Source organism: Erigeron canadensis, chromosome 2 (assembly GCF_010389155.1).
Source record: "Erigeron canadensis isolate Cc75 chromosome 2, C_canadensis_v1, whole genome shotgun sequence".
NCBI lineage: Eukaryota > Viridiplantae > Streptophyta > Magnoliopsida > Asterales > Asteraceae > Erigeron > Erigeron canadensis.
Window position 1 is genome coordinate 3,567,794 of NC_057762.1, and position 25,774 is coordinate 3,593,567.

The 25,774-nt window shown below is 34.6% G+C and overlaps 3 protein-coding genes and 1 long non-coding RNA gene across 7 annotated transcripts; 2 read left to right on the forward strand and 2 right to left on the reverse strand.

Annotated features, from left to right (window-relative positions):
* Nucleotides 1-4,092, forward strand: LOC122587529 (lysine--tRNA ligase-like). Its single transcript, XM_043759714.1, has 10 exons — nucleotides 1-102; nucleotides 192-314; nucleotides 408-687; nucleotides 964-1,060; nucleotides 1,157-1,313; nucleotides 2,254-2,397; nucleotides 2,499-2,567; nucleotides 3,108-3,236; nucleotides 3,343-3,398; nucleotides 3,877-4,092. Exons 1-9 carry the CDS (start codon nucleotides 1-3, stop codon nucleotides 3,382-3,384), a joined length of 1,143 nt encoding a protein of 380 aa, XP_043615649.1. The 3' UTR covers nucleotides 3,385-3,398; nucleotides 3,877-4,092.
* Nucleotides 4,093-5,433: 1,341 nt separating this feature from the next.
* LOC122589761 lies at nucleotides 5,434-8,405 on the reverse strand. Of its 4 annotated transcripts, none has more exons than XR_006322324.1 (6): nucleotides 8,375-8,405; nucleotides 7,635-7,675; nucleotides 6,766-6,932; nucleotides 6,511-6,661; nucleotides 6,330-6,427; nucleotides 5,434-5,784 (listed from the first exon to the last, which is right to left on the reverse strand). It is a non-coding gene; the product is annotated as an uncharacterized LOC122589761 (long non-coding RNA). The 4 variants fall into 4 exon arrangements; XR_006322325.1 differs by having other exon boundaries at nucleotides 7,566-7,675; nucleotides 8,375-8,402; XR_006322326.1 differs by lacking the exon at nucleotides 7,635-7,675.
* A 2,778-nt stretch (nucleotides 8,406-11,183) lies between these two features.
* LOC122587530 (lysine--tRNA ligase-like) lies at nucleotides 11,184-14,778 on the reverse strand. The gene is made up of 7 exons (XM_043759715.1): nucleotides 14,755-14,778; nucleotides 14,260-14,403; nucleotides 14,095-14,163; nucleotides 13,059-13,193; nucleotides 12,906-12,963; nucleotides 11,776-11,921; nucleotides 11,184-11,243 (listed from the first exon to the last, which is right to left on the reverse strand). The coding sequence occupies exons 1-7, from the start codon at nucleotides 14,776-14,778 to the stop codon at nucleotides 11,184-11,186; spliced, it is 636 nt and encodes a 211-aa protein (XP_043615650.1).
* Nucleotides 14,779-23,562: 8,784 nt separating this feature from the next.
* On the forward strand, nucleotides 23,563-24,831 carry LOC122587531 (protein ALP1-like). The gene is made up of 3 exons (XM_043759717.1): nucleotides 23,563-23,767; nucleotides 23,858-24,193; nucleotides 24,290-24,831. The coding sequence occupies exons 1-3, from the start codon at nucleotides 23,563-23,565 to the stop codon at nucleotides 24,829-24,831; spliced, it is 1,083 nt and encodes a 360-aa protein (XP_043615652.1).
* Nucleotides 24,832-25,774: the final 943 nt, after the last annotated feature.

The window sequence follows — 25,774 nt, forward strand, 5'->3', positions numbered from 1 at the left end:
ATGAGTGACACTGCATTATCATTTGTTGATTGTCACATAATGTCTGTAATCATATTGGACACTTTAATTGTGTTATCATACAACTTGAATCGTGTTCCAACTGTTACAAAATTACCCGTTTATTTCTCCCATATTCATTTTCCCATTTTAACTCTTTACCTCATGACTAAATCGACTCATTATTGTGGTAGGAAACACGCTTTTGTCCACCTTCTCAGGATCTGATATCCCCGGAGATCAAAGTGATATACGATACACGGACAAAAGTTGTATCTTATATTAGACACTTCCTCGACAATCTTGGTTTTCTGAAGGTAAACCCTGAGCTGTTTTTTTTTTTTTTTGTCTAATTATAATTAGTGGTTGTATATTTAATTATAAACATGTCTATTTATTTTCTGTTGAAGGTCGATTCTCCCATATTAACCATGGTTCCTGGTGGATCTGATGTACATCCTTTTGTGAATCCTTACAACGACCTAGGCATGAAAATGTTTATGGAAATTGCTCCTGAACTTTATCTAAAGCAGTTCATTGGTGGTGGAAAAGAACGTGTATATGTAATTGGACAACTACTTAGGCACGATGGGATTCGTCTGATACGTTGTCCTGAGTTCATGTGTGAGTTTTATATGGTTCTTGCGGATTACGACTATTTGATGAAGCTGACTGAAGAAATGTTGAGCGGTGAGGGCCGTATTCTATTTCTGTCTGTAAAATCTTAGGCGCCAAAACAATTTTACAGAAAAAAGACTTACTTTCAACATTGCTCTAGTTTTCTAAATTTAACAAGAAGTTGAGGAACAATGTCAAGCTGCTTTTGACCTCTTTCCTTTTAAGCTTGTCATTTTCATTTTTTCTTTTATTTTACCTGTTCCGCGTGACCTGGAGTAGATTGGTTGGAATCGAACCAGGCATGTTTGCTTGTTTTAGCGACTATATTACTAACACATAATGAACCAGGCATGGTGAAGGAGCTGACAGGTGGCTACAAAGTTGCATATCATGCCAATGGGTATGATAATAACCCGATTGAAATTGACTTCACTCCTCCTTTCAGGTCATTTGCTTACTGGTGTACATCTTTGGTTTTATTTCACAGCCTTTTCACTTGTATTTTGCAACTGTTTCACTAAGCTGATCCAAATGTTTTCAGAAGGATTTCAATGATTGAAGAGTTGGAAAAGATGGCAAATCTTAGCATACCCAAAGGCCTTAAGAGTGAGGAAGCTAGACAATATCTTGCTGATGCATGCAACAAGTTTGATATCAATTGTTCACCACCTCAAACGACAACACGATTGTTGGAAAAAGTAATGGTTCTGTCTTCCAGCATCTGTTATATAGTAAATATCAGTGGGATATCGTATCAGTCCTCCTTCAGAATATCGGTCCAAATATATATATATATATATAAAATATATCGTATCGGTCCTCCTTCAGAGTTCAGAATATCGGTCCATATATATATATATAAAGTATATATATTATTAAGTATATATCGGTGGGATATCGTATCGGTCCAACAAGCTTGGATTTTGATATTTCTATGAAGTATAATTATATATATATATATATATATATATAGGGTAGAGATCTAGAGAGAAGGTTCTTAAGGAGAGAAGGGAGAGAAGGTCCGTTTTTTTTTTTTTTTTTTCGCTTGTTTTTTTGATTTTTTCACCTTCTTTATTCTTTTTTTAATTAACTCAATCCAAAAAAAAAAAAATTTAAAAATTAAAAAAAAGATATTTCTAACCCGAGTTAGTAAGCTATACATATAAGAGTACGGTACGGGCTTCGCCCTTAAGGATATTAATAAGGGGTAGCTGGTGGGAGTGATAGGTCACAGGGGTGATCGGTGATGGGGTGATCTACCAAATGGGCTTCGCCCTTACCTATCATGGCTCTGCCATAGAATGAGAGGCTTCACCTATAGCTTACGGGCTACGCCCTTTGAAAAAAAAAAATTTTAAAATTTTTTTTATTTGGAATTAGTGAATTAAAGACGTTCAAAAGAACAGGTTAAAGAAAATCAAAAACGAACCTTCTCTCCCTTCTCTCCTTAAGGTACCTTCTCATTTGATCTCTATTCTATATATATATATATATTGCATAATATTAAATTACCGCTATCCTGCCCTGATAACCAATATCTCAAATACCCAAGACTGACATTTGATTCTCCACCGCTATAAATACATAGTTTCTCATTAATGTATATCATGATATATGTTGCTATTATATATTCTTCAGCTTTCAAAGCACTTTCTAGAGGACATGTGTGTCAATCCTACTTTCATTACGGAGCATCCTAAAATAATGAGTCCACGGGCAAAATTCGTGAGAGACAACCTAGGATTGACTGAACGCTTCCAATTGTTTATTAACAAGTTTGAGGTACGACAGCTAGTTTTGTGCAATTTTGACATTTCTAATTATGTACCACATGTTTTATTTACGCTTCTTTCTGTTAATCCTATGTTTTTTTGTTCCTTTAGCTCCTAAATTCATACACCGAACAAAACGACCCTGTGTTACACCGCTTTCGATTTGCAAATCAAGTAAAGGTACGCCACATTTTATTAAAATGTGCCGATATTGATATGTAGAAGAATCTGAATTAAGAGTTCATAACCCATTATTTACACCTGAATGGGTTGTCATATTAGCCAAAAAGCAAAGGGTTGAAAGTGAATTGAGGCTATTTTTAATTTGTTAAAATTTTTTGATTTTTTTTAATAATTAATTGTTTTTGACTTTAGTAAGTCTGTGCAGTCCAAACTTGATATCAGAATCGCCTTGATGAGGTGGTACAGTGTTCACCAGAGTGTATTTTTAGCTATTGAGTTTTTCTAATAATATACGACTCACTAGTTACTTGTAAGTACATTTTGGGCGAATCGTACCAGTTTGGCTCAAACGGGTCAAATCGCCCAAAATGTGCTATTAATGTATTTCAAACTCATTTTCTTAACAATGTTTGATTATAATTTAAACAATATATTATTTATGTAGCTTTTTGTAGAAAAAGGGGTACGCCCAACCCATTATGAAACATTTCGGAGTTATTAACCCTACTTAAAATCAACTGTGAAAAATTCATCCAGGATCAACAATCAGGAGATGGGCAAACAGTGTTATCTATGGCTCTTGATTACGGTTTGCCAACAACTGGTGGGTGGGTTTTGGGTATTGATAGGCTTACAATGTTGCTCACTGATTCACAGATCGTCGAGGTTTGTCGTTTTATTTTTCTCATTTCTCTAGTGTTTTAACTTTTTTCATTGGTAATGATTTTGAGTACTTTGGTACTAACCGGTCAACTTCATTCGTCTTTGTCAGAAGTTATACTTTGCCGACCATGAAACTAGAACTACACCATGAACAGACTATCAAAGGTACACACATCCCTCTGGACTCATCTTCCAATTTCATTTGTTTGATGTGCGTATATACACATCCCGGTTTGTTAATGTACACATTACTATAAGACCATTCGCAAAGCTTAGGTGAAACCCTTAGGTGAAATGACTAAGCAAGAAGGTGAATGGTAGGTGAAAGCACAAGGTGAAAGAGGTAGGATAAACTCTTCACCTATGGTGAAAAGGAGAGTATGGGTCCATTTCTTTTGTTTGTATATTAGATATTTTATTTTGATTGGATGTTTTGTATGGTATTGTGGGGTATTAATTTTAAAGGTGAATGGTTAAAGGGAAAAATAGAAAGTGAAGGTGATGAGAAGTTGATGCTGATGTGGCAGAAAAAAGTGTAGGTGAAAAGGTGAATGGTTGAGGATGGTCTAAGTGCTGGAATCTTAAAGTCTATTGTATTACATAGAGAGATTATAATAATGTGTACATTACTGATTTGTTACAGAAGATATTGTGGCAAAGTGAATTTAATATAAATGTCTGAGGGTGAAGCTGAAGATTGTATGCCAACTCTAAAAATGGTTACTTCGCAAGAAGCACTTGTTGCTTATGCAGTCCTAAAACACTACACCTGAATGATGACATCTTTTACTAAGTTGTACTAGATATTGTATTATTTAAAGATTTAGTATTAATACTCTTGACGATTCTTGAAGAGGCAGATGACAGTTAAGTTTATCTATGTAGCTACTTTATTGTCAGCTTTTTTTTAGAACATGTGTTGAGCCAACTAGTGTATAACAAATGATTCGCCCTTTTGGGTTAGGTTCATATTTCGCTCGTCAAATTTGATCAAAACAACCCAAAAAACTAGGAATACACACAATAACTGGAGTAGTGAATAGTGATTGAGAGCCAAAATCATGCAATAACCTTCAGAAAATGAACAAAATATCGTCTAGAAAGACACCGGGTGCTAGGGCTTCTTTGGGGTAAATTGAAATGATTATAATTTAGGAGCCCTAATTTTTAATATGCAGCTGATACAAGTTTTTGAAATGCACACTTAAGACTCGAGCTGTAATAATGCTTCTACAACCTTGTTTAACAACAAAACATACCCTATAATAACATACACGACTCTTAACAACATTTCTAATCAGACGTAGTACTCGCCACAAACAAAATTATCGGCACATTAAAATTATGTGACGACTTAATAGCAAGCCTGACAAAGTTAACCTAGACAAAAGAGATCATTTTTCTAAAATAAAATTACTGGGTGTTTGGTTGGGAGTTAACATAGAAAAAAGAGATCATTTTTCTACAATAAACGTTGGGTGTTTGACTGTTTGTTTGGGAGAAATAATACCGGAGAAATTTTGGAGTCATTTCCATTTGGTATGCCAAAGAAATCACTTTATAACTAAGAGAAAATATCAAAATGTTTATATATCTATCTTTTTGTGTTGACAACTCATCTTTTATCCTAGGTGTAAATTTATGGTTAATTTTGACTTTTTTATTTAAAAATTAATATTATTTAAATCTAAATCGAATGCTATTTGGAATGTTAATAATATAAATATTAAAATGCTAGGTGAAACCAGCGTGTTACTGCGGACTATCTTATATCTCGCCGATTACTACATAATTGCTATCAAGTTTTTCCATCTTAAGTTTTCACAAAACAACCAAAGATTTATGCAAATATAGATTTTACGATTCCTATAAGAAAAAGATGTTAAAATAGACCAAGCTAATTGCTAACAACCATGCCTTGAATTCCAACTTCAATCCGACATGCTCAAAAATAATTCAGGATACAAAGAAATTTAGTATCTCGTGACCGATAGTATTTCAAGAAAAATTAGTATACCACTTCGGTCAAAAAGCAATGAAGGCTATTAGTCAATATTAATTACTGTAAAATTTATTCTAACATGGAATACATAGGTACAAAAGAAGCCTACTGAATGTAAAGCATTTTATGGTTTTCACCAATGATGTATGGAACTAAGAATAAACTCTCTATCATGTGAAGGAAATCAAAGAGTGACAATAAAATCGAAAATATATATATTATATCATTGTTAATAATTTAGGGATGTCAATTCTTTTTCACAAAAAGGGAAATTGGGATCCTTTATCTTTACTGCTTTAATCTAATGATAATTAAATTTAAGAAAAGAAATACTCAAAAGACATAAATTTATATATATGATATATATAAAGTTGTAGACTGAAAGTGGTGTGGTATTATGGTGGGGAACTTGCAACAAAATAAAAGCTACGTTAGGTTCGTTATAATGCTTATGGATGAGCTTCAAAACATACTCTGGCACGTAGTTCATCAGCTAACTATCTTTCAAGGCTGCCACTGGGATTGTATACATGCTCCATGAGCAATAACCTGAAACAAAAAACTCCCGTCTCTTGGTATTCATGTAGAAAAAATAGAGCTATTAATACTCATATGGACTCATTAGCCAACATAACCCTTTTTCCAGATCTACTCTACACTATGGCAGCTCAGCTATATGCTACTGTCAATGTAAATAGCATAAAAAACTAACATAACCCCTTTTTTTACATTTCAAATGTATATATGACATATAAATAGGTAAACAAAGATAAATCCTTATTGAGACTACCTGAATCCCCTATATACAACATGTTCATGATTAATCCCTATTAACTTTTAGATCACATATATACAAATCCATACTTTCTTATTTTAAGAAACACATAATAAAAAACTAAAATAATCTTTGAAAGAAACAAATAAATCATATGTTCATATCTGTTCCCATTTAGTCAAAAGAAAAGATGACAAAATAATATTAAAAATGATACCAAAATATCCTGTTTACCTGTTATTCCTAAAAATAAAAAGAATATAACCAAAAAAAAAAGCAGATAGATCTGATAAATATTAGTTATACCACAAAGATATACCTTGCACAAGATATAAGTTAAGAAAAGTGCAATTGAAAGCCAGTCCTATTGCTTTCGAATATGGACAACAATCCGGCAAGATCTTCACACACTACAAACTATACCAAAATATAACTTTCTTTTCACATGTGATTAATTAAATTATAAAACAAAATCATAATAGCAAGTCAGAGAAGCATACCTGTATAGTGATCCGCTATTGCCGTCTCTATGGACTTGATATTGCTTTAGCAATCAACTTTTTCATTTCAACTAAAGAAGGTTCAACCATTGGACTGTTTGCAGCTGCCTTTAATGCTTCTGCAGCTCTTTGCGTTTCACCAATCAAAAAACTGAAAGAAAAAAAGATAACAAATTCTTCAATATCGCAACACGTTATAGGTGATTAGAATGAAGAATTTAAAAGTGAACTCACTTGGCTCTTAATATTACTTACTTTGGAATCTAAAGCTACCTTCTTTGCTCTGCAGAAAGCCCTATTCTAGTAGTTTCGCCAATTAAATCGAGATAGTCACGATGAAACATGTTATGATCCTACAGGTGAAACACCATCTATCCCATGTTTCCCACACTGCGGCTGCAATCTTTGCCCTAGTTTCACCACTGCATCCAAAAAGAACAACACCTATAAGCGACAACAAACACATCGAATACATATATATATAATGAACACCAACCATGTCTCTGCTCTTCAAAATACACAAATATCGGGTCTTTACTGAAAGTAATTCCTTATTGTTTAAGACAATGTCTAACCGGGTTCTTTTTCTCTAACCCTTTATATGTAGATGCATATTCTAATGTTTAATGAAAAAGTAACCAAAATCTCCAACATACATATTAAAATCTGCATACTTAAGACCTGAAAACCTACATATTTAAAAGCTAGGCCCGACCAAAAGCAAAATATAGTAATAAAAATCACTTGCATTGAAATTATCTGGTATCCAACTGGGCTTCCCGCCTCGAGCACTAATGTATGTCACTACCGTCAAAATTAAAGAGCTAAAAAGTAACTACCTAAAACGGTGGTCAATATTGATAGCACACTACACAAGCCATACATAACATCAGGTGACTGGTCATAGAAAAACTCAAGCTGCCCAAAGAAAAAGAATACTACAACCTGAAGAACCCCTCGTGGCCTCATGCCTATATAAAAGTGGAAATTAACATGGGACATTTATAAGAAGATGATGATGATTAAGGATATAGAAGTGGAAATTACAATCTTACATGTTAAAAAGCGTTTGCAAAAAACAGCTTGTTACAAACTTTGAAAAACAGAAGTTCAATGTGACAAACCTCATTGGTTTCTTAGCTAGAGCTGGTTTCTTGGACACAACCTGTATTTTCATATTGTTAAAAATCACATGTTCAAAAAAATATAATATACAACATGTTTTATTAAATTGGTCCCTGGTTTCAAGATAGAGCTTCTGTAACTGGTAAACAACAACTGAACAAAGTTCATGTAAATGTTAAAAATGTTCAATCTATGTCATCAATAGTGTTGGTTGAAAACATCCCAATTGCAATAAATTATCCAAAGCCACTAATCTAACTACCACCTTACATATTGCCAAAGAAATCTTAAAGAAAATTGCCAACATTTAACTATTTATATCAAAATATACAGCCATACAGAATACATGTTCATGGTGAAAATACCCACTCAAAACATACACCATGTATAGGCAAATAATCTATAATGAGCAATGGGGATATAAAAATACATACGCATGTACATAACATACATCATCATGAACTCAAATAGATTTTCGATTATAAAAGTCACATAAAACAATAACTAAATACTATACATTATGGAATATAATTAGATATATCAAACAAAAATTCGGCCAACATTCATGATTTATATCTCGAAAAAACCATTTTAATCAAATATGATTGATATTTTCAAAACCCATTTCAAAAACCCCCATATACATATAACAATTTTCATGATTTCTAATCACAAAGATTCAAAAAAAAAAAAAACATTGATTAAAGTAAAATACAGTGAAAGGATCGAATATTGTTACCTGGAATAGTTGTGCATTTCGTGACGCTATTTTGATACATTTATTATCGTCTATTAGTTCATATAGAGTATATTATTTCCACATCATGATGATTGAATCATTTGACTACATAGAGCTTGATGAATGTTTAACTATTTGTTAAATAGCAATTATATACATACACAAAATAAAGCTTAAAAAAACCCTTTTTATAGAATTACTAATGTGATTACATTATATTACCATTCATCCTAAATACATACAAATGGAATCAATAACAAATGAATTTGTAATTGTACGTACAATTCTAACAAATATAAGGATTTAGTAATATAGAATTTGTAATCATACGTACTAATTGACGATTTTATTAAAAATAAAAATAAATAAATAATAATAATAATAATAATAATAATAACAACAACAACAACAACAACAACAACAACAACAATAATAATAAAGGGTATGTAAGAATTTGTGGATTTGTAATATTTTTGCCAAATTAATGTTGATCAATCCCATAAATATATTGTTTTTCATATACGATATATCCAATTTTATAGTTTTTATATTCTAAGTTATACTATTTTCTATAAAAAAAAAAGATTGATAATTTAAAAAAAAAAACATGGAGATGCCACATAGGATAAATCTTATGTGGCAACATTTAAGCATAACTTTGATTTAGGGAGGATGGCTTAAAAGGCTAGGATTCCTACTGTTTTAATATTTATATAGATATATAATATATAATAAATAGAGCTATGAAGATTTTGCTATCAAATAATATTTTATTTTCTTAACAAACAATTTTAGTTTGAATTAATTTTGGATAGTTAATTTGAATTTTAATATAATTACAATTATATTATATCTATTTTGTTTTGTTTATTTAAAAAAAAAATCTTGAGTCATTTGACATATATCTAAAAGTTTCATCCTTTAAAAATATATGTATGTTATAACGCTTAGCAAAAAATATTTTTTTATTTCAACTACAATTATATGTTAAAACGTCATCAATAAAAACTAAAATTAGTTAGAGAATCATAAGAAGAAACAAAAGAAAAAGATTGCTTTAATACAAAACATGGAATGTGAAGGAAATTCTACCCACTGGATATAACATGAAGGCCTGCTTTCAAGATCATACTATAGAGTTATGTAGCTACATATTGCTAATTCTGCTGTAATGTATTTGACAACTACATGATCCAAATAGTCTTCATATTTTCTTTTCCATCTCCATCACATAACTCATATAAGCATCTCAACACCTTAAGAACATAAAACATAACTTCAACTTAAAAGTATGCGTACAAATACACTTGCAATAACCTAAGTGCTCTATTCCAAGTTGTATATTCATCCTGTCAAAATTTAATACCCCACCCTATTTTGTTCTCTCAACTTGTTGAATGTGCACACCAACTAATGATATACACATACGGAGCTCTAGCTCCGTACCCAAAGCAAAAGCAGAATACGAAGTCACCTTCGTACAGGTAAAGCTATAACGAAGCCCGACCTCCGCTCAACACAATTACCCCGGAGCTCCAAAGGTAACAATTACCCAGCTCCGAGGAGATATATGATAAAGATCAATATAGATCTTTCCTACAATTATCTCATTAAACAAATATTGAAGCTCCGATATACTCGGACACGACTTGGTAACAAGATTACCACAAATCTCCTCAAGAAGGAAACAAGATTTATTCATAAAGGAGGAAGAGATTTACCGTAATTCTCTCACCATCCTCTCCAAGTTATCTACCCTCTATATAAATAGCAGGAGGAGCCTCAAGGCATATTCATTCACACGAACAATATACAAAAACCCTTACATATAGCTTATTCGATCCCCGAATAAACCCTAAACAAAACCCTTAAACCCTAAGTCGATCGAATCGACTTAGACCAATAAATATCCGGCGTAAAGCGGTTCACCGACCCTCTGACCATAAGGGAACCGCCGATCAACACCCACAACCTTACTCAGGTTGGGCCATAGTGCGATTATTTGATCGAACAAACGTGGCGCCATCCGTGGGACTCCAAAAAGAAAAAGAGAGAAAGAATACGATATAAGACCTCGACCACGATCACGATAATCAAAACAGAATGGCCAACGGAGAACACTCCCCGAGGACGCCTATCTCGGGGGGGGGGGGGGGGGCGAGATCAACGCAGGGGAGATTAGACCCCCAAGACAGTTTCTTTTTTGCACGCCCGGGCAAAGTTATCGTCCCTTTACCACCACAGCAGGCGGTTACGGTGCGGGCTCGGGCGAAACGTCGAATTCCCAAGGTGCCGCATGAAGGTCAGTACTTCAGAGTCCAGATCGAGGCAGATCTGCGAGGAAACTCCCAGAGATGTACCCAGGCAGAACTTCGCCACAAGATCGCACAGCAGATTACCCCGCTGCGGGGGAGCGCGCAACCAATAGGCCCGTGTCGCAGGAACGCGCCTTAGAACGTTCTGCTCCGGGGGAGCGTACGCCAGGAGGGCCCTCACCTGGACCAATCCGGTCCACAGCGACGCCGTAGGATCCAAGGTTAGAAGGGTCTACGCCGCAACGCCCGGGCCCGTTTGAAGTCCCAACACCTCCGCAGGGCCAAAACATAAGAGGTCCGGAGGTGACTCCATCAGACCAAAACCTCAACCGACCCGCGGCAGCCCTCTCCGAAGACGTGATCCGGAGCAGAGCAGGCCAGGTTTTACCCATATAAGTCAAAGAACACAGATTCCCCCGGAGGGAATAAATGCAGCATCAACATTGAGAGCGCACGAAATAAACGATGTATATGTACGGGCGAATTACGACGTACTAAGCACTATTATGAACCGTCTGCGGACAGCAGGTCAAATCCGCGGCATCACCAGAAATCTGGAAAACGAGTACGACTCCGATTCAGTTGACGAGCACATCGAAGCAGAGCCTCCTCCCTCGAGGACCACCGGAGGAACAATCCCTCAACAGGAACGATGGCCTCAGATGAATATGGTCCCACCAAGAAGGGTAGGAACATAAGCGGAGGAAAGACCAAGCCAAACAACCCAAAGAGAAAGAACGCTCCAGGAACAAACCCGCGGACACTCGCCCGGACTCCCCTGAAGCCCGGGCCTAATTACTTCAATTAAGACCGAAGCCCACACGAACCAACACCCCTTTAGTATAAATACAAACCTAATCTACAAAATTAGAGATGGATCATATTCATAAGTTGATATAATCACGAATTAAGGATACTTGTTGCTCGTGTGACCTCCTACACGAACCACAAGCTTTGTGCATCTTCTTAGGTTGATTAATTACTCATTAATCAGCAAAAGGCAATAGCAATCTAGTTATCTCAAGAGGATTCCGCACTCTTGACATAACGAATCACATCTTATTACGATCTACGCAACCATAGGACCTCAGATATTCTGCTGGTGTGTTCTGGGAGCAATAGAAGGCTGCGGAGAGTTTTAGACGCGGCAAGAGCTTCTTGTACCGTAACTACACTGCCCGTTGACATATCATCCTCAACATTATTATTAATGCCCGTTGACACAATTTTCCCTGGAAAAAAAAAAACCAAAAGTGTATCGATAACATAGTTGTTAAAAGCCATCGCTTTTGGCGCCTAGGCACTGGGCGCTACAGATTTTCAACTAATCGCATCCTAGCCCTAAGCCCAAGGCCCACTAACTTAATGCGCCTTTTTTTGGGAATCAGAATTAGAGATACGTATCACTCACATATAATAACTAACTAGGGGTGAGATAATTTGAGACCACCTCTTATTTTAGGACCAACTAGGACCATTGATTTTAATATATATATATATATATACACTTCTATTTTCACAGAATACATATCAATTCTTCCTTCTCTAATTCTCTGAAACGTTAGTCATTGTTTTGTTCATTCTATTTTATGTTTTCTTCATCTTTTTATTCTTTCTTCAAGTGAATTCTGTCATTATCAACCGCTAACCATCAACATTAAGACCATCATCATATATAAGTATAATTGATGAGGATTCCCTGGAAGTCGAAGATAATTATGTGTTTGATTATTACTTAAGTTTGGTTTCTTAGGTTTTGAACTATCTGGTTTAAATATTTGTGTTTTCAATTTATGAATACTTTGTTTACAAAGTGTTGGCTAAATTGAATGTTGGTTTGTGAATGGTAAGGCGTTTTTTTTCTTGTGTGCTTTATTTTTCTCGGGCCCGCGCTTTTTTGCGCATCTCGCCCAAGCCACATTAAGTGCCTTTGTGCATTGAGTGCACCTCGCGCCCTTGACAACTATGATCGATAAATTCTCTCTTAGAGGTGATAAAAAAAATTTTATGATCCTAACACTATCTACGGAGATTTTACTGTATGATACTTATGCTTACAATAACAATAATTGATCTAGAATGAAGAGGTTCTATGTATTTAGATACACTAAAGGCAATTTACAACATCCCATTTGTCCAATTGAAACTCAATGTGCCTATAATCACACCAACTCAAAATCAATGAAAATGGGATTCGGGTCCTGAAAGATGTTTACCTTTAATGAGTGGTTCAAAGTGTGGTGATGGTTTCATAGCCGGGAATAGTAGAACTTCCTGTTTGACCAAATATGAATGAAGTTTATCGATCTAACGCAAGTCTTCATAAAAAGTTTAGAACATTGGAGGAATGACAAAATACAACCACAAACCTTGATGTTTAGTGAATCGGTAAGCAACATTGTAAGCCTGTCAATACCCAAAACCCAGCCAGCAGTGGGTGGAATACCATATTCAAGAGCCCTACAGAATATCTCATCCAAACCCATTGCTCCTGATTGGAAATCCTGGACATGTCCAACAAATGATGCATAAATCAACAAATTTTGAATTTAGATGTGGCAAATTCATGGCTGGGTATGATTCAAGTCAAAGAGACAATTTTAATAATGTTCCACAACAGGTTACGCTGCAAACAGTCTTCTCTAAAATGCTTATAAAGAAAATCTAGTTTCAATAATGATCACCGGAAAATAAAAAGTCAAAACTTTATTTCAATAGTAACCAGATTTCTTAGGAAAATGGTCAAAAAATTTTATACATTAAAAAGTAAACTTTGGGCAATTTTCACCCACTGTGACTCATTTGATTCAGGCAACTATGATTTTGAATCCAAGTAGGTCAGGTTGTCGAGGTCATCAAGGAACACTTTTTGTCAAAGATATACTAGCAAGTCTGTGTCAAATATAATAATCGTACATTCTGAATAAAATCAGTTACAACTATACAATAACTCAATACACATTTTGGGCAACTTTCAACAGCCAAAACCATTTGATCGATTTTGGATGATGGGTAAAAGCCTCCGTTTCAAAATCGTCCTGGTCAGTTGGATTTTCGTCAAATTAAACATGGGAATCCTAAGTAGTCAACTATGATTAGAAAGTTGTACAACTATGATTAGAAAGTGTTAACGCATTAAAAATTACTCTAGATCAACTTTCAACCCGTTCTCGTTTCCACAAACAGATAGCGAGTCAAAATTGCTACTTCTATTTCTAATATATATCAATATTGCACAAAAATCCTCCTAACAATATGATGAGGACACTTGAAAATAAAAAAGGGTAAGATTTGGAAAGAGAATGAGTGGAATCCACATGTCATATTTACATGCTTTTAGAAGGATTTTTTGGCTAATGATTAAGAGGATTAATCATTTTCCTAATATTATATAAGGTGTTGTACCTTTAGTTGATCGGAAAAATGCTGGCCTTGTACCACTGGATCATTTTCTACAGAGTATCCATTAACAAGCTAAAAGAATAGAATGAAACAGCAGAGAATTAGCAAAAGAAATTAAACAGAAATTTAATAACTAGAAACTTAAATAATCCTAATTTAACCTCATACCTCATGCTTGTTGATAATCAAGGTAGAACGTTCCGTCAGTCCTGGTTTGTATTCATGAGCTTTGGCCAGTGGACTTGTTATCTCAGGATGATCAATTATAAAAGTAGGATTAACACATGTGACCTCCAGAAAATGTCCCACAAGCTGAAAACATAAAAACATATTTTTGATACAATGGTTTCTGTTAGCAAACACATATTACAAAATACAAATGATGCACCTTTAAAATGTTTTTATCAAAATATCCATTTATTAATTTGCAAACTTAATACAAGCTAATGCCAATAAAAATAAGCTAAAACGTTAGTTAAATCTAGGCACAGTTAACTATTCTGGATATCATGAACCCTAAGGTGACAAATTGGGTGGGGTAGGCGAGTTAGGCAGCACCAGGAGTGATGAAGATACTGGTTGGCCCGTAAACACAGAAGAATCGACCCGTTATAACCAAACAAGTCTATGGGCTTTACTTTTCTGGGCTAACCCGTGACAAACCCGTAAACCCGAAGACATGTACATGTTTTCATATAAAATTATGTTTCCTAATTATCATATTAACCTGATTGACGTAATCTAAGATATACATGCAATGCAAAATTTCCTTATCTATATGCGGTCTATTGTTGGGCAAGTATGGCTGCAATGTGGTATATAACATGCTGTGTATGTGTGACATATTTATATATTCTGGGATTATCAGGCAATATTTGACACTGTTTGACTGGTTTTACATGCATGATATTATAAACTTAAATCAGTATATGTACACATTTTGAGTTGACATGCATCCTTTATTACTTTTGCATTTTTATTATGGAGAAAGTTTAGAAGAGTGACAATTTTTAGAGTGGGCTGGATGATGATAATTTTGACCAACAAAATCAAAGAAAATGTTATTCCGCAGACTGCAGTTACACTATCTTTTTACAAACATGGGCTTTGCCAAGCCCGCAAAAAACCGATCGGGACATATAACCCGAACCTGGTCCACCTTTTTGGTAATTCCCGGTTCTCAGGTCTTGCCGAGTTGAGGCCCATGATCACCCTTAGGTAGCACGTGAAAAAAATGTTAGGGTAAATTTTGTTTTGTAAATCTAGAGCACCTTGCATATCAAAAAAAATAAGAGTTTAAAGATAGAACCATTACTTTCTCCAACAATCGTGCTGCGGTTTGAGGTGGTGGACAATTGATATCAAACTTGGTGCATGCATCGACAAGATATTGTCTAGCTGTGTCACTCGCAAGGTCTTTGGGTAAGCTAAGACTAGCCATCTTCTCCAACTCTTCAATCATAGAAATCCTTCTGAAAACATTTTGATCATATTAGGGTATTAAAATAGTTTCAAGTACAAGTAAAAAAGTAGTAAATTGATACCAAAGATATATACTAGTAAGCAAATGACCTGAAAGGAGGAGTGAAGTCAATTTCAATTGGGAGATTATCATACCCATTGGCATGATATGTAACTTTGTAGCCACCTGTTAGCTTCTTCACCATGCCTGGTTCATTATGAGTTAGTTAGTAAACCATAGTCACATGGAACGCGGTACGATACGGTACGCGGAACGAAAACGGGTACGCGGTTCGTAGGCCTCCAAAATCCGGTACGAGGGGGGTAGGTTTATTCGGAACGCCAATTCAGTACGCGAAACGACGTACCATTTTCGGTACGTAAATTTTGTACAAAACATATAAATAACTAACATATATAATAAAGCCTTGTTATTCATACTAAAATCCAAAAGTTGTTCATAATCAAAATCATAGAAAAAAAAATCATAACTAATCGACCTTTAGGTTTTTAAAAACCTAAATATAAAAGAGCCTATATGAAAATTTTTATGGCCAATATAAGCCCACTTCCTTATAAAACCTAAAATATCTTATCCCACTTTAAATAAAAAATAATACAACCGCTATATGTCACTTTCTCCCCCAACGGAAAAAAAGACGATTTCTCTTAGCCGGAACGTCGATTTGATATCAAAACAGAAATTATATGAGTGTTCTTAAAATCCCATGCTTTTTCAATAAATATGTCATTCGATATATTTTTGACGAATTGTTAAATTCGAGGGCGCAGCTCGGGCGGCTAAGGTATTTGGCTATCACACTCTATGAGATATCACCCCACCATCTTACCGTAGAAACGCACGGGTAACTTTGTCTCGTGTATATATATATATATATAATACTAAAAAAGGTTGGTTTGTGAGAGGTGATAATCTCCCACTCGGAAGAGTAATCAGATCTTATTTTTAACCATTTTACTTTTTGTCACATAACTTTTGAAGTTTTAACTTTTGTCATGAAAGCTTCGTTTTAAAGTTTTTGTTTTTAATTTTGCCACGGAAAGTTTATCTTTTACCACATAACTTTTGGTTTTTAAATTTTTTCCGCCAAAATTTCATCTTCACTACTTTTATATTCACAAAACTTTCATTTTCTTTGTTTTTAACACAAAACAAGTTTTTTAACTTTCGCTTTAAAAAATTATATTTTTGTACCTTCTTCCCCATAACTTTGATTTTCATAAGTTATTTTTTTTTACCACGTAGATTTTGGTTTCTGGGTTTCTAAATTATATTACCAAAGTTTCAATTTTTTAGTTTTTATTACAACTTTTAGTTTCTAAATTTTGGCACGAAAATTTGTTTTTTAGCTTCATGTTTTTTAACTTTTATCGTGGGAGTTATGTTTTTCTCCTGGGTAAAAATTTTTATAGAAACTAGAAAGCAACGAAGTTTTTGTTAGCTTACCCCCGGAAAAATGGAGCTTTAGTTTTATAAGTTTATAATCTCTACGGCTTAACCATTATTTTAGTTCTATCTATCTATATTGACAATAATCTTGTTGGACATTCATAATTTATTACGAGTATATGTTATTAAAATGATTTTGTTGTTAACAACCATTGGGATAAAAGCTTGATGAAAGAGAAAATAGTGTAGCACATATAACACTCCTCATCATTTCAATACCGTCTTTTAAACATCGAATCTTGGTCTTACATAAAAATTTGCTCAATAATCTACCAAAATAATTCCCCATTGGATTTACTAAACACCCATTGTGTCACCGTATTGTTGACCATGTATCATTTATGTTCTTACTTTCTTTGAATTTTGATAATCTCCGTGTCTACTCACCTGTGCGGCCGTGACACGAAGATGAACGTCAATAAACAATGAACGTCAATAATAGGATAATCACCTGCTAATATGAATCCATTCTTTACTTCTTCCAAGAGGTTTCCATAAAGAGGCGGTAATAAGATACATATCTTTAGACTGGGCCCGCGAAGTTACTTCCGCTTCCGACAATCATTGAACCTGGATTTAAGATGCACAACGATAATAAGAGTTAATCGAGTCATTCTTGGAACGAATTGAACATTTCACCCTAGAAGATTAAAAATAAGTCATGACGATAGCAAAAGCAAAGACAAAGAGCACCTAAAGAGCTTTTTCCCTAATACTTCTTATTATCCACTTGACCACTACCTGAAAATTCTGAAAGAAAGTAAGAACATAAATGATACCCTTCTTAATGTTTATTCGTCGAATCATTATAATTCCGGCCTTTTAGGACCAACGGTCTAAAATCTACTGGTTGCCTTGTCGCCTATGGCTTTGTTGAAATATCCAGTATCCATCTTCATGTTTACCTTTACTGTCGTATATGCTCTAGCTACGTTTAATATCATCATATCAGTTTCCAGTTTTTGTCTCTACAAATTCTACATGCTTATAGTAATAATTTTTCTAACTATTCTAGATTCTTTTAAAGCATAATTATAGTAGGAAACTTTCAACACACTTTTGTTGTATCACTATGGCACATCAAACACAATTTACTTAATGTCAACAGCAAACATCGTATTTTTTATATGGGCATGGTGTCATAAATATTTTTGATTGAAGAATCGGTCTGAATACCATAGAGAGACGGCTGACATAGGCTTAAAAATAGTAGGATGACCTACTACACATAATGTCCACATCTTTAACAAACCGATCTGACCAGTCATTTTTTGAGATTTTAAGCCTAAAAAAAGAGTCAACGTGCCATAAAAGCAAGTATGACCAAGTGCAGTACAAGTGATCAAACAAGCTGATTATTTTCTAAAGACCTGTATAGTCAGGAAAACTTTCATTAAACACCTTAGGTTCAAAAACCAACCACAATACTATTAGATTTACTTTATTTTTAATCTGTGTGATGTTTTTGACAGTCTCACTTCTCAAACACATTTCGAAGGCAGCATAAAAAAGTCAGATATTTCGACTTAAGAGGAAACACACCAAATAGGTTTAAATTTTTATCATACTTCAAACACCTTTGCCATTTTACTCAAAAAATTAGATTATAACTGATATGATTTTGTATAATCAAAATGAGGCACTAAAACCCGTTCAATATTGGAAGATTTGGTATAATCGAAATGGAATTGCAATTTAATAGTATTTTGATATTTTCAGGTTTTATGTTCAAACTTAAAGGAATCTAAAGAAAGCTTTCCTTAAATGGCTTCAGGCGTGGGTTCTAATTTCTACTACGGATATGAGCCATTAGTAGCAGCTTCACGATTTTCGTTTATCTGCCTGATGTTTATGAGAAAACGTTTATATAGATAGGCCAAAAAATACATAATTCTCAACGTGGACCCAATGACTAACTCGCACATGACAACCTTTATTCATGATCTATAAAATTCCCAAACCTTTTAAGCATGTAATGCTTTATAAACAAAAGAAAGTAACATTTTTCATTAGATTCTATAGCCGACATAAGGCTCAGACTGTTTTCAAGACAAATGAACATCTAGGGAGCTTTACACTACCTGTGAGTATGAGACTCTGCCTCTGTCAGCATGTCCCCAATAGAATGCTATGCATAAACAAATTCCACATATCACATATGATTAAATCTATATGAATATTGGATGCCACCTGCATTACGTAACAGATGTAAGAAAAATTCTAACAATAAGCGATGAATATCATACTGCCCAAGAACCTTCATGCTAGTGAAATTATACTCCCAAAAATGGTACCGCCCATGAACCACATCAAGGATTTGTGATGGTGCTGATGGTTATTAAAAGAAAACAAGTGGATGCACGGGAAAAACAGGTAGTTTTTGGATAAATTACAGGCAGTCTAGATATTGTTTCGTTTACCAAATGAAAGTGGGTGCACCCACTGCCCTCGATTTTCCGCATACTCTTATATTGTGATTGGGTTTTAGTCCGTATATATCATGAAGGAAAGGACAGACAGAAAAGTGTAGTTAAGCTTGCCTGCACCATTAGATCATGGTGCAAGATTTAGCACCAGTAATGATATCATATCATTTCTCTGGTCCCTTTAAAGTTAGATGATTTATAGCTTGAGTAGTGAATAAATTTGAAGAGAACTTATATAACCAGCTACTAATTAGATGCCTAGTTGAGCTACATACATATACCATCAACGACATTTTTTTATTAAGGAAAGACCTATAGGGAACTACATGATAACTGTCTTAGATGAATTTGCACCATTGATGCCATAGGTGGTACAATCTAATTTCATATAAAAGGAAAAAAACTAATAATATCATACCAAACGAAGCCACCAGCAGAGTTCAAACGCGTCACAATAACCTGTCAAAAATATTTACAAAAATACATAAAAGCGTTGAATAATCTATAAAATATAATAATGTTCTATATAAACTTATCCCGAAACAATATCAATTTCATGATCTTGAAAATTTAAAATTCATGTTCAATTACCACAAAAATTCTGAATTATTAAAATGAAAAATTACCCGGTTAAAAGCAATGATGACCTGAAGTGTACAATCATGCCACTCTATCATGTTGCTTCAACTTGTAGTCCTATCTTAGCAACTGAGAACAACTTCGAGATTGCAGGCCTTCCTGCCATCACTTTCAAACAACCCGAAGAACATGGATAAATATCATAATATACTATTGTTAATTAAAATCACCCCTAAGATAAACAAAAACAAAAATCAGAGAAGTTCAAATACAACCTCTTCTTTGAGACATAACAACAAAAACCTTGAAAGCAACAAAAATCTAAGAAAACTAAAAGAAGAAGATGAATCCATGGATTGTAGTATACTTTTAAAGGCCATTATCATATTTTACATCCTTCATTATCTAAAAACCTTTAGATACACTTTCAAGTAATAATTGCAAATACATATATATACATATATCTATAGCACTACTAATAACAGTTGCAAAATCTGAAAAGACGCTCAATAATTCATATATCATTCATAAAGCAGGAAACTAACACATAAATTAACTATTCAATTACATCAAATATTCCACTCAACGTACACGAACCATAAACAACATACAAACAGCATAAAGCAATTAGAATTGAACATAAGAACACATCAATACATTAATTCCCTCATAAAATCTCATCATAGTTTTCATCATTACATCTGTGCTTCACTGATTAAGATAAAGATGATACTATTTTCTCAAAATCCAACTTTCAAAATTACAAATAAATCAGTGATAATAGAATACTAAACTGACAGTTCTTCCAAAAAGAAATAAGTGCTAGTAGTTTGGACAGTCAAAAATCTTCCTAAAAGGTTAACAGGTTAACTTCATTCACTTGTTTTAAACCTGAACTGGCCGCACTTCCTCAATCACTATAGACAAAAATAAAAAATAAAAACTCGGTTAGGGCATGTCAAAAATATCTTATGACAAGAAGAAGAAAAAAAAGACTTACGATAGCTCCCCAGCAACTACGTCACCATTATGATAACGGGCCCAGTTGTTGAACCGCGGATCGTTGGATGGCATGACCCTCCGGCAGAGAGGGCAGGCGAGAGATTCGGTAAGTTCATGCATATCGGTAAGACACTGCACATGCATTACATGTAAACATGGCAGTAACCTTAACGAGGCTACATGTTGATCCCCAAGACATCCGGCGCAAGTCAGATCTATACTACGGTCCCCACGGTAGTTGGAAGGGTGGTTGTTAGGATGAAGAATAGCTGGACAAGGGGCGGGTAGTGGTAAGTGGAACCCAGTATCCACAAGCTCCGCAGTGCTGCGTTCTTGATCAAAAAGTAATACAAAGTGATAAAAGCGTACGTCAACGCCTGGGACTGGAGGATCCGGAATTACTTGGTAGGAAATTATAGAATACGGAAACGATCCAGGGTTTTCACGAGCTATTCTTGCAAAGTCAAAGTTGACTCTATCCACCAAGTAATCAAACGGCCGATCAAAAATTAGAGACACAATTCAGGAAAAGACGGACAATCAGATATCAGATGGTGGATTCATATATTTATATATGGGGATATCTTCCATGCAAGTGTATGTAGCGATTTTCTTACATTAACTCTATTAAAAAAAAAAGCCCTCAATTATTCCTAATTTGCCGACAATAAGGTTCAATTTGTCTCCATACTTATTAGTATATTTAAATGCAAAATATTTCATTGAATGTTAAAACCATTATCGCTTTCTAGAATTACAGTATTGAAATAATGAAAATGATGACTACTAATAGTTTCATCTGGCAAAAAGTGTAGTGTATAATGGTAGGAAAATGTATCCCAAATATATAATTACTTCTCATGAACAGATAAACTTTTTGTTGGAGATTGTTTCAATAAAAATTGAAAACGAAATCTTTTCTTTTAAAATTTTTTTTAGTAAAAGTATAATAGGTATATTTCGATACTCTATGTATTTCTACAAAGTACAACAACAGGACTCAATCCCTGCGCGGGGTATGGGGAGGTAAGCTGTAGACAGTCTTACCTCTACACAAAGGTAGAGAGACTGCTTCCATAGGGACCTCCGGCCACAAAGGAGTGCAAGACGGAAAATGAGAAATGTTTAGAAAATCATATCTGTCTGCCGAGAATCTGAAAAGAAGAATTACTTGTCTGCTGTGTTCGGCTACTATGCGGGTCGAACGTTTATCAATCATGCATCCTACCGATAGCTTAGAAACATGTTTGACAATACAAATACGAAAGCAACCATATTGGGCATATTTAACAACATAAAAGTAGCAAACTAATATGTAACTCGAACAAGTAATGGGAAACAACCAAGACAAACATACATATAAATAAGAAATGACAAAACCTGAAACGATTCGATTGAGCCAAGACAGTAATTTCTTCTAAACAACCTATGTATTTCTACAAAGTGAATGGTTTTAATATACAATAAAATATTTTATATTTAAATATACCATTAATTATGGAGGCAACTTAATTCCGGGGAATTTTTTATAAAATGTTAATGCAGGAAAGTCGCTACATACACTTGCAGGGAAGATAAATATAAGAAGAAAAAATTTGATAAATAAAAGAACAAAAAATTATACCTATGTGCATGACTGAAATAGCCTCTGTCTCTGTAATGCTCAATCAGTTCTGTTGATTGAAGAGAGAACATGGTGCTTAAAGCTTGCCTATTGTGTACCCTACGAATATTTATTAGCTGCTGATGAGTTATGTTGAGAGGGCGAATGTTGTTTCCAACTCCGAAAAACATAATTGAACCACACTCAGGGCAATTAGGATAGTATGCGGGCCATATACGATCACAATTCTGACATTCGAGTCGGCCGTCGCCTGATACATTCACCGTCGCCATGTTAAACCCCTAAGACTATCCGGAATAGCCCGTTTCCTCTCTTGGAAACCGTTTGGAACGCCCCCGGAACGCCTCCTCTCGGCCCCGGGGGGCGTTCCACTTACTGAAAAAGCGTGCCCCTTTGGTTTTGTAACACGTCCAAAATGGTGTTTGCTAGTGGGCATATAGCCGTTTCTCCCTTGGAATAAACAAAATATTTTTTCTTTTTAATTTTTTATTTATAACATTTCACCTTATATATATATATATACATACACATATATTCTTACATAACTAAACAACCATCTACCTATCTATATTCATTCTTTCTTCAAATTTTCTTTAAAAAAAATACATACACATATTCTCTTATAAAATCACCATATGGATTCCGATGATTCATCTGGATCTTCATCTGGATCTTCTAACGGTCACGACGATTACGCAAATCGTTTCCAGGCTATACTACAATGAGTTGCCCAAGTAGTTCAAAGTCGTCTTGCTGACCAACCTGACGCAGTCATTCACCGAAGGCTTCCAGTTGACCGTAATCGTATTGAAGCACATGCGCGTTTGATGTATGACTACTTCAATGATCAACGGCGATACAACGCGAGACTTTTCAAAAAAAGGTTTCGTATGACAAAACCTTTATTTATGCGGATAGTCGGTGATTTGGAGGCTAGGTACCCATATTTTCAGACAAGATATGACCGGGCTGGGAGAAAAGGGTTCGCCGGGGTACAGAAGTGTACATCTGCAATTCGCCAATTGGCATACGGCGTGAATAGTGATTTCCTTGACGAGTATTTGCAGATGTCTGAGCGAACTTCAAGGGAAGCGTGTCTAAAATTTTGTATCGGTAATATTTTTTACAGTGTATATATAATTATTATATTATATATATATATTATTTACAGAGTATTTATACTTTTATATATATCATTCAAAGGTATACGGGAAATTTATGGGCCAACATACCTACGGAGACCAACTCCGACCAATCTGCATCGTATGTACTATGTCCATGAACAACTTCTTGGTTTTCCCGGTATGATTGGTAGTATTGATTGTATGCATTGGCCATGGGAGTTGTGTCCGGCGGCTTGGCGAGGTACTTACACGAGCGGTCATGTGGGTAGATCGTCATTGATATTGCAGGCTGTAGCATCCAACGATCTATGGATTTGGAATGCTTATTTAGGACAGCAAGGTTCACACAATGATATCAACGTGTTTGAAGCATCACCGATTCTTGAGGAGATTATTAACGGCTTGGCACCTAGTGGTAAAAGTTTAATGATAAAAGTTTAATTAAAATGTGTAATTGTAAATATTAATTTATTATTGAGTCAATTTTTGTATGTTTTAATTGTATTTGTAGTTCCGTTTTCGGCAAACGGAAATCATTATGAGAAGGGCTACTATTTTGGCGACGACATCTATCCTGAATATGCTATGTTTGTGAAGACGTTTTCCGACCCGATTGATGAAAAAAGAAGACTTTTTAAGAAAAAACAAGAGTCGGCACGAAAGGGTATTGAGCGGGCTTTCGGTGTGCTTAAAAAACGATGGAAGGTTCTAAAACATCCGGCGCTATATTGGGAGAAAAAATCAATTCAGGATGTTTGTTATGCTTGTATCATATTACATAATATGATTCTGGAAGACGAAGGGAAAGCCGTGTGCCAAGACTACAACGCTCAAGAACCGAGCCTAAATCCCGCATATTGGAGTCAACAAACTCCAATGGAAGTTCGGATCCAAAATCTGCGTACCGTTAAAAACCGAGAAACCCACAACATGCTAACGGCAGATTTGGTTGACCATATTTGGGCGAACACACCACATGACTTCGAGCCTCCAGCCGATCCCTTCGCCGATCTTCGAGATTATGTTAGCACCGACGATGACGACTCTTATTAGTTTTATATATTTTTTTATGTAATGTTTTTTAGTGTGATGTTTTTTTTTAATAAAATTTAGTATGTTTTATATAATTTTCTTTTAAATCAAAAAAAATAATAATAAAAAAAAAATAGGGAATGCCCTTTGAGGCATTCCTCCACCTCAAGGGAATGGTGGGAATGCCCCAAATGATTGAAGAGTGCCATGTGTCTTGTTTTGAATCGAAGAGGGGCATTCCCACAATGGGCTACTCCTAGTAGTCTAATTGGACTACTTTCTTTCTTACAAGCAAAAGTTAGGATTCACTAGTCCAGTACTACTAGTAAGTAAGCAAGCAGTGAACTTTGAATAAGATGCATTTTTTGGTCCCTGTAAGATCACACTTTATATAACTCTGGTCCAAACTTATGCAAACTTTAAAATACAACCAAAACTAACTTGAATAATGATAGAAACAATTACTTTACTAGTCGTATATACAAAACTAAATCTAATAAAAAAGTTTAACAAAAATCTGTTATAGAATTGATTGGTAATGGAAATGGATGCTTTGTTAATAGTGTTGGGGTCACAAATATTGTTATTACGTGTTTTTATGCAAGATGTGATAATTATGAGCAACATCCCAACTGCATTTTAACCATGTTTATATGTTGTCACACTATCCAAACCTAAATTTATTTCATATATAGTCGCCAAGTATATATTTTTTTTGGGTCATATGCAAGTTGTTTAGCCTCCAAAAATAAAAAAGAAAAGTGCAATAAAAAGAATTAAAAACAGATTAAATATATAGGAAACAAAAATTCACAAAAGAAATAGCTAAAATGATAAATCAAAGCAAAAATCAAAAACATTATTAAGACGGAGAAGGAGAAGTGGAAAACTAAAATACTCTAAAAGAAATATATAAAAAATCAAAATGTCATACAACTAAAAACATAAGAAATCATATCTAAAC

Bases quoted from the DNA above. Each gene is read 5' to 3' on its own strand.
- LOC122587530 (XM_043759715.1), bottom strand. From the start codon at position 14,778: ATGTACATGTCTTCGGGTTTACGG. The intron at 14,404-14,754 runs GTTTGTCACGGG...TTATGTTTTCAG, and splicing joins ACATGTCTTCGGGTTTACGG to CTTGTGGGACATTTTCTGGA. The intron at 12,964-13,058 runs GTTTGTGGTTGT...TTGGTCAAACAG, and splicing joins CCGATTCACTAAACATCAAG to GAAGTTCTACTATTCCCGGC.
- LOC122587531 (XM_043759717.1), top strand. From the start codon at position 23,563: ATGCGGATAGTCGGTGATTTGGAGGCTAGGTACCCATATTTTCAGACA. The intron at 23,768-23,857 runs GTAATATTTTTT...TATCATTCAAAG, and splicing joins GTGTCTAAAATTTTGTATCG to GTATACGGGAAATTTATGGG. The intron at 24,194-24,289 runs GTAAAAGTTTAA...TTGTATTTGTAG, and splicing joins TAACGGCTTGGCACCTAGTG to TTCCGTTTTCGGCAAACGGA.
- LOC122587529 (XM_043759714.1), top strand. From the start codon at position 1: ATGAGTGACACTGCATTATCATTTGTTGATTGTCACATAATGTCTGTA. The intron at 1,314-2,253 runs GTAATGGTTCTG...TATATTCTTCAG, and splicing joins CAACACGATTGTTGGAAAAA to CTTTCAAAGCACTTTCTAGA. The intron at 3,237-3,342 runs GTTTGTCGTTTT...CGTCTTTGTCAG, and splicing joins CTGATTCACAGATCGTCGAG to AAGTTATACTTTGCCGACCA.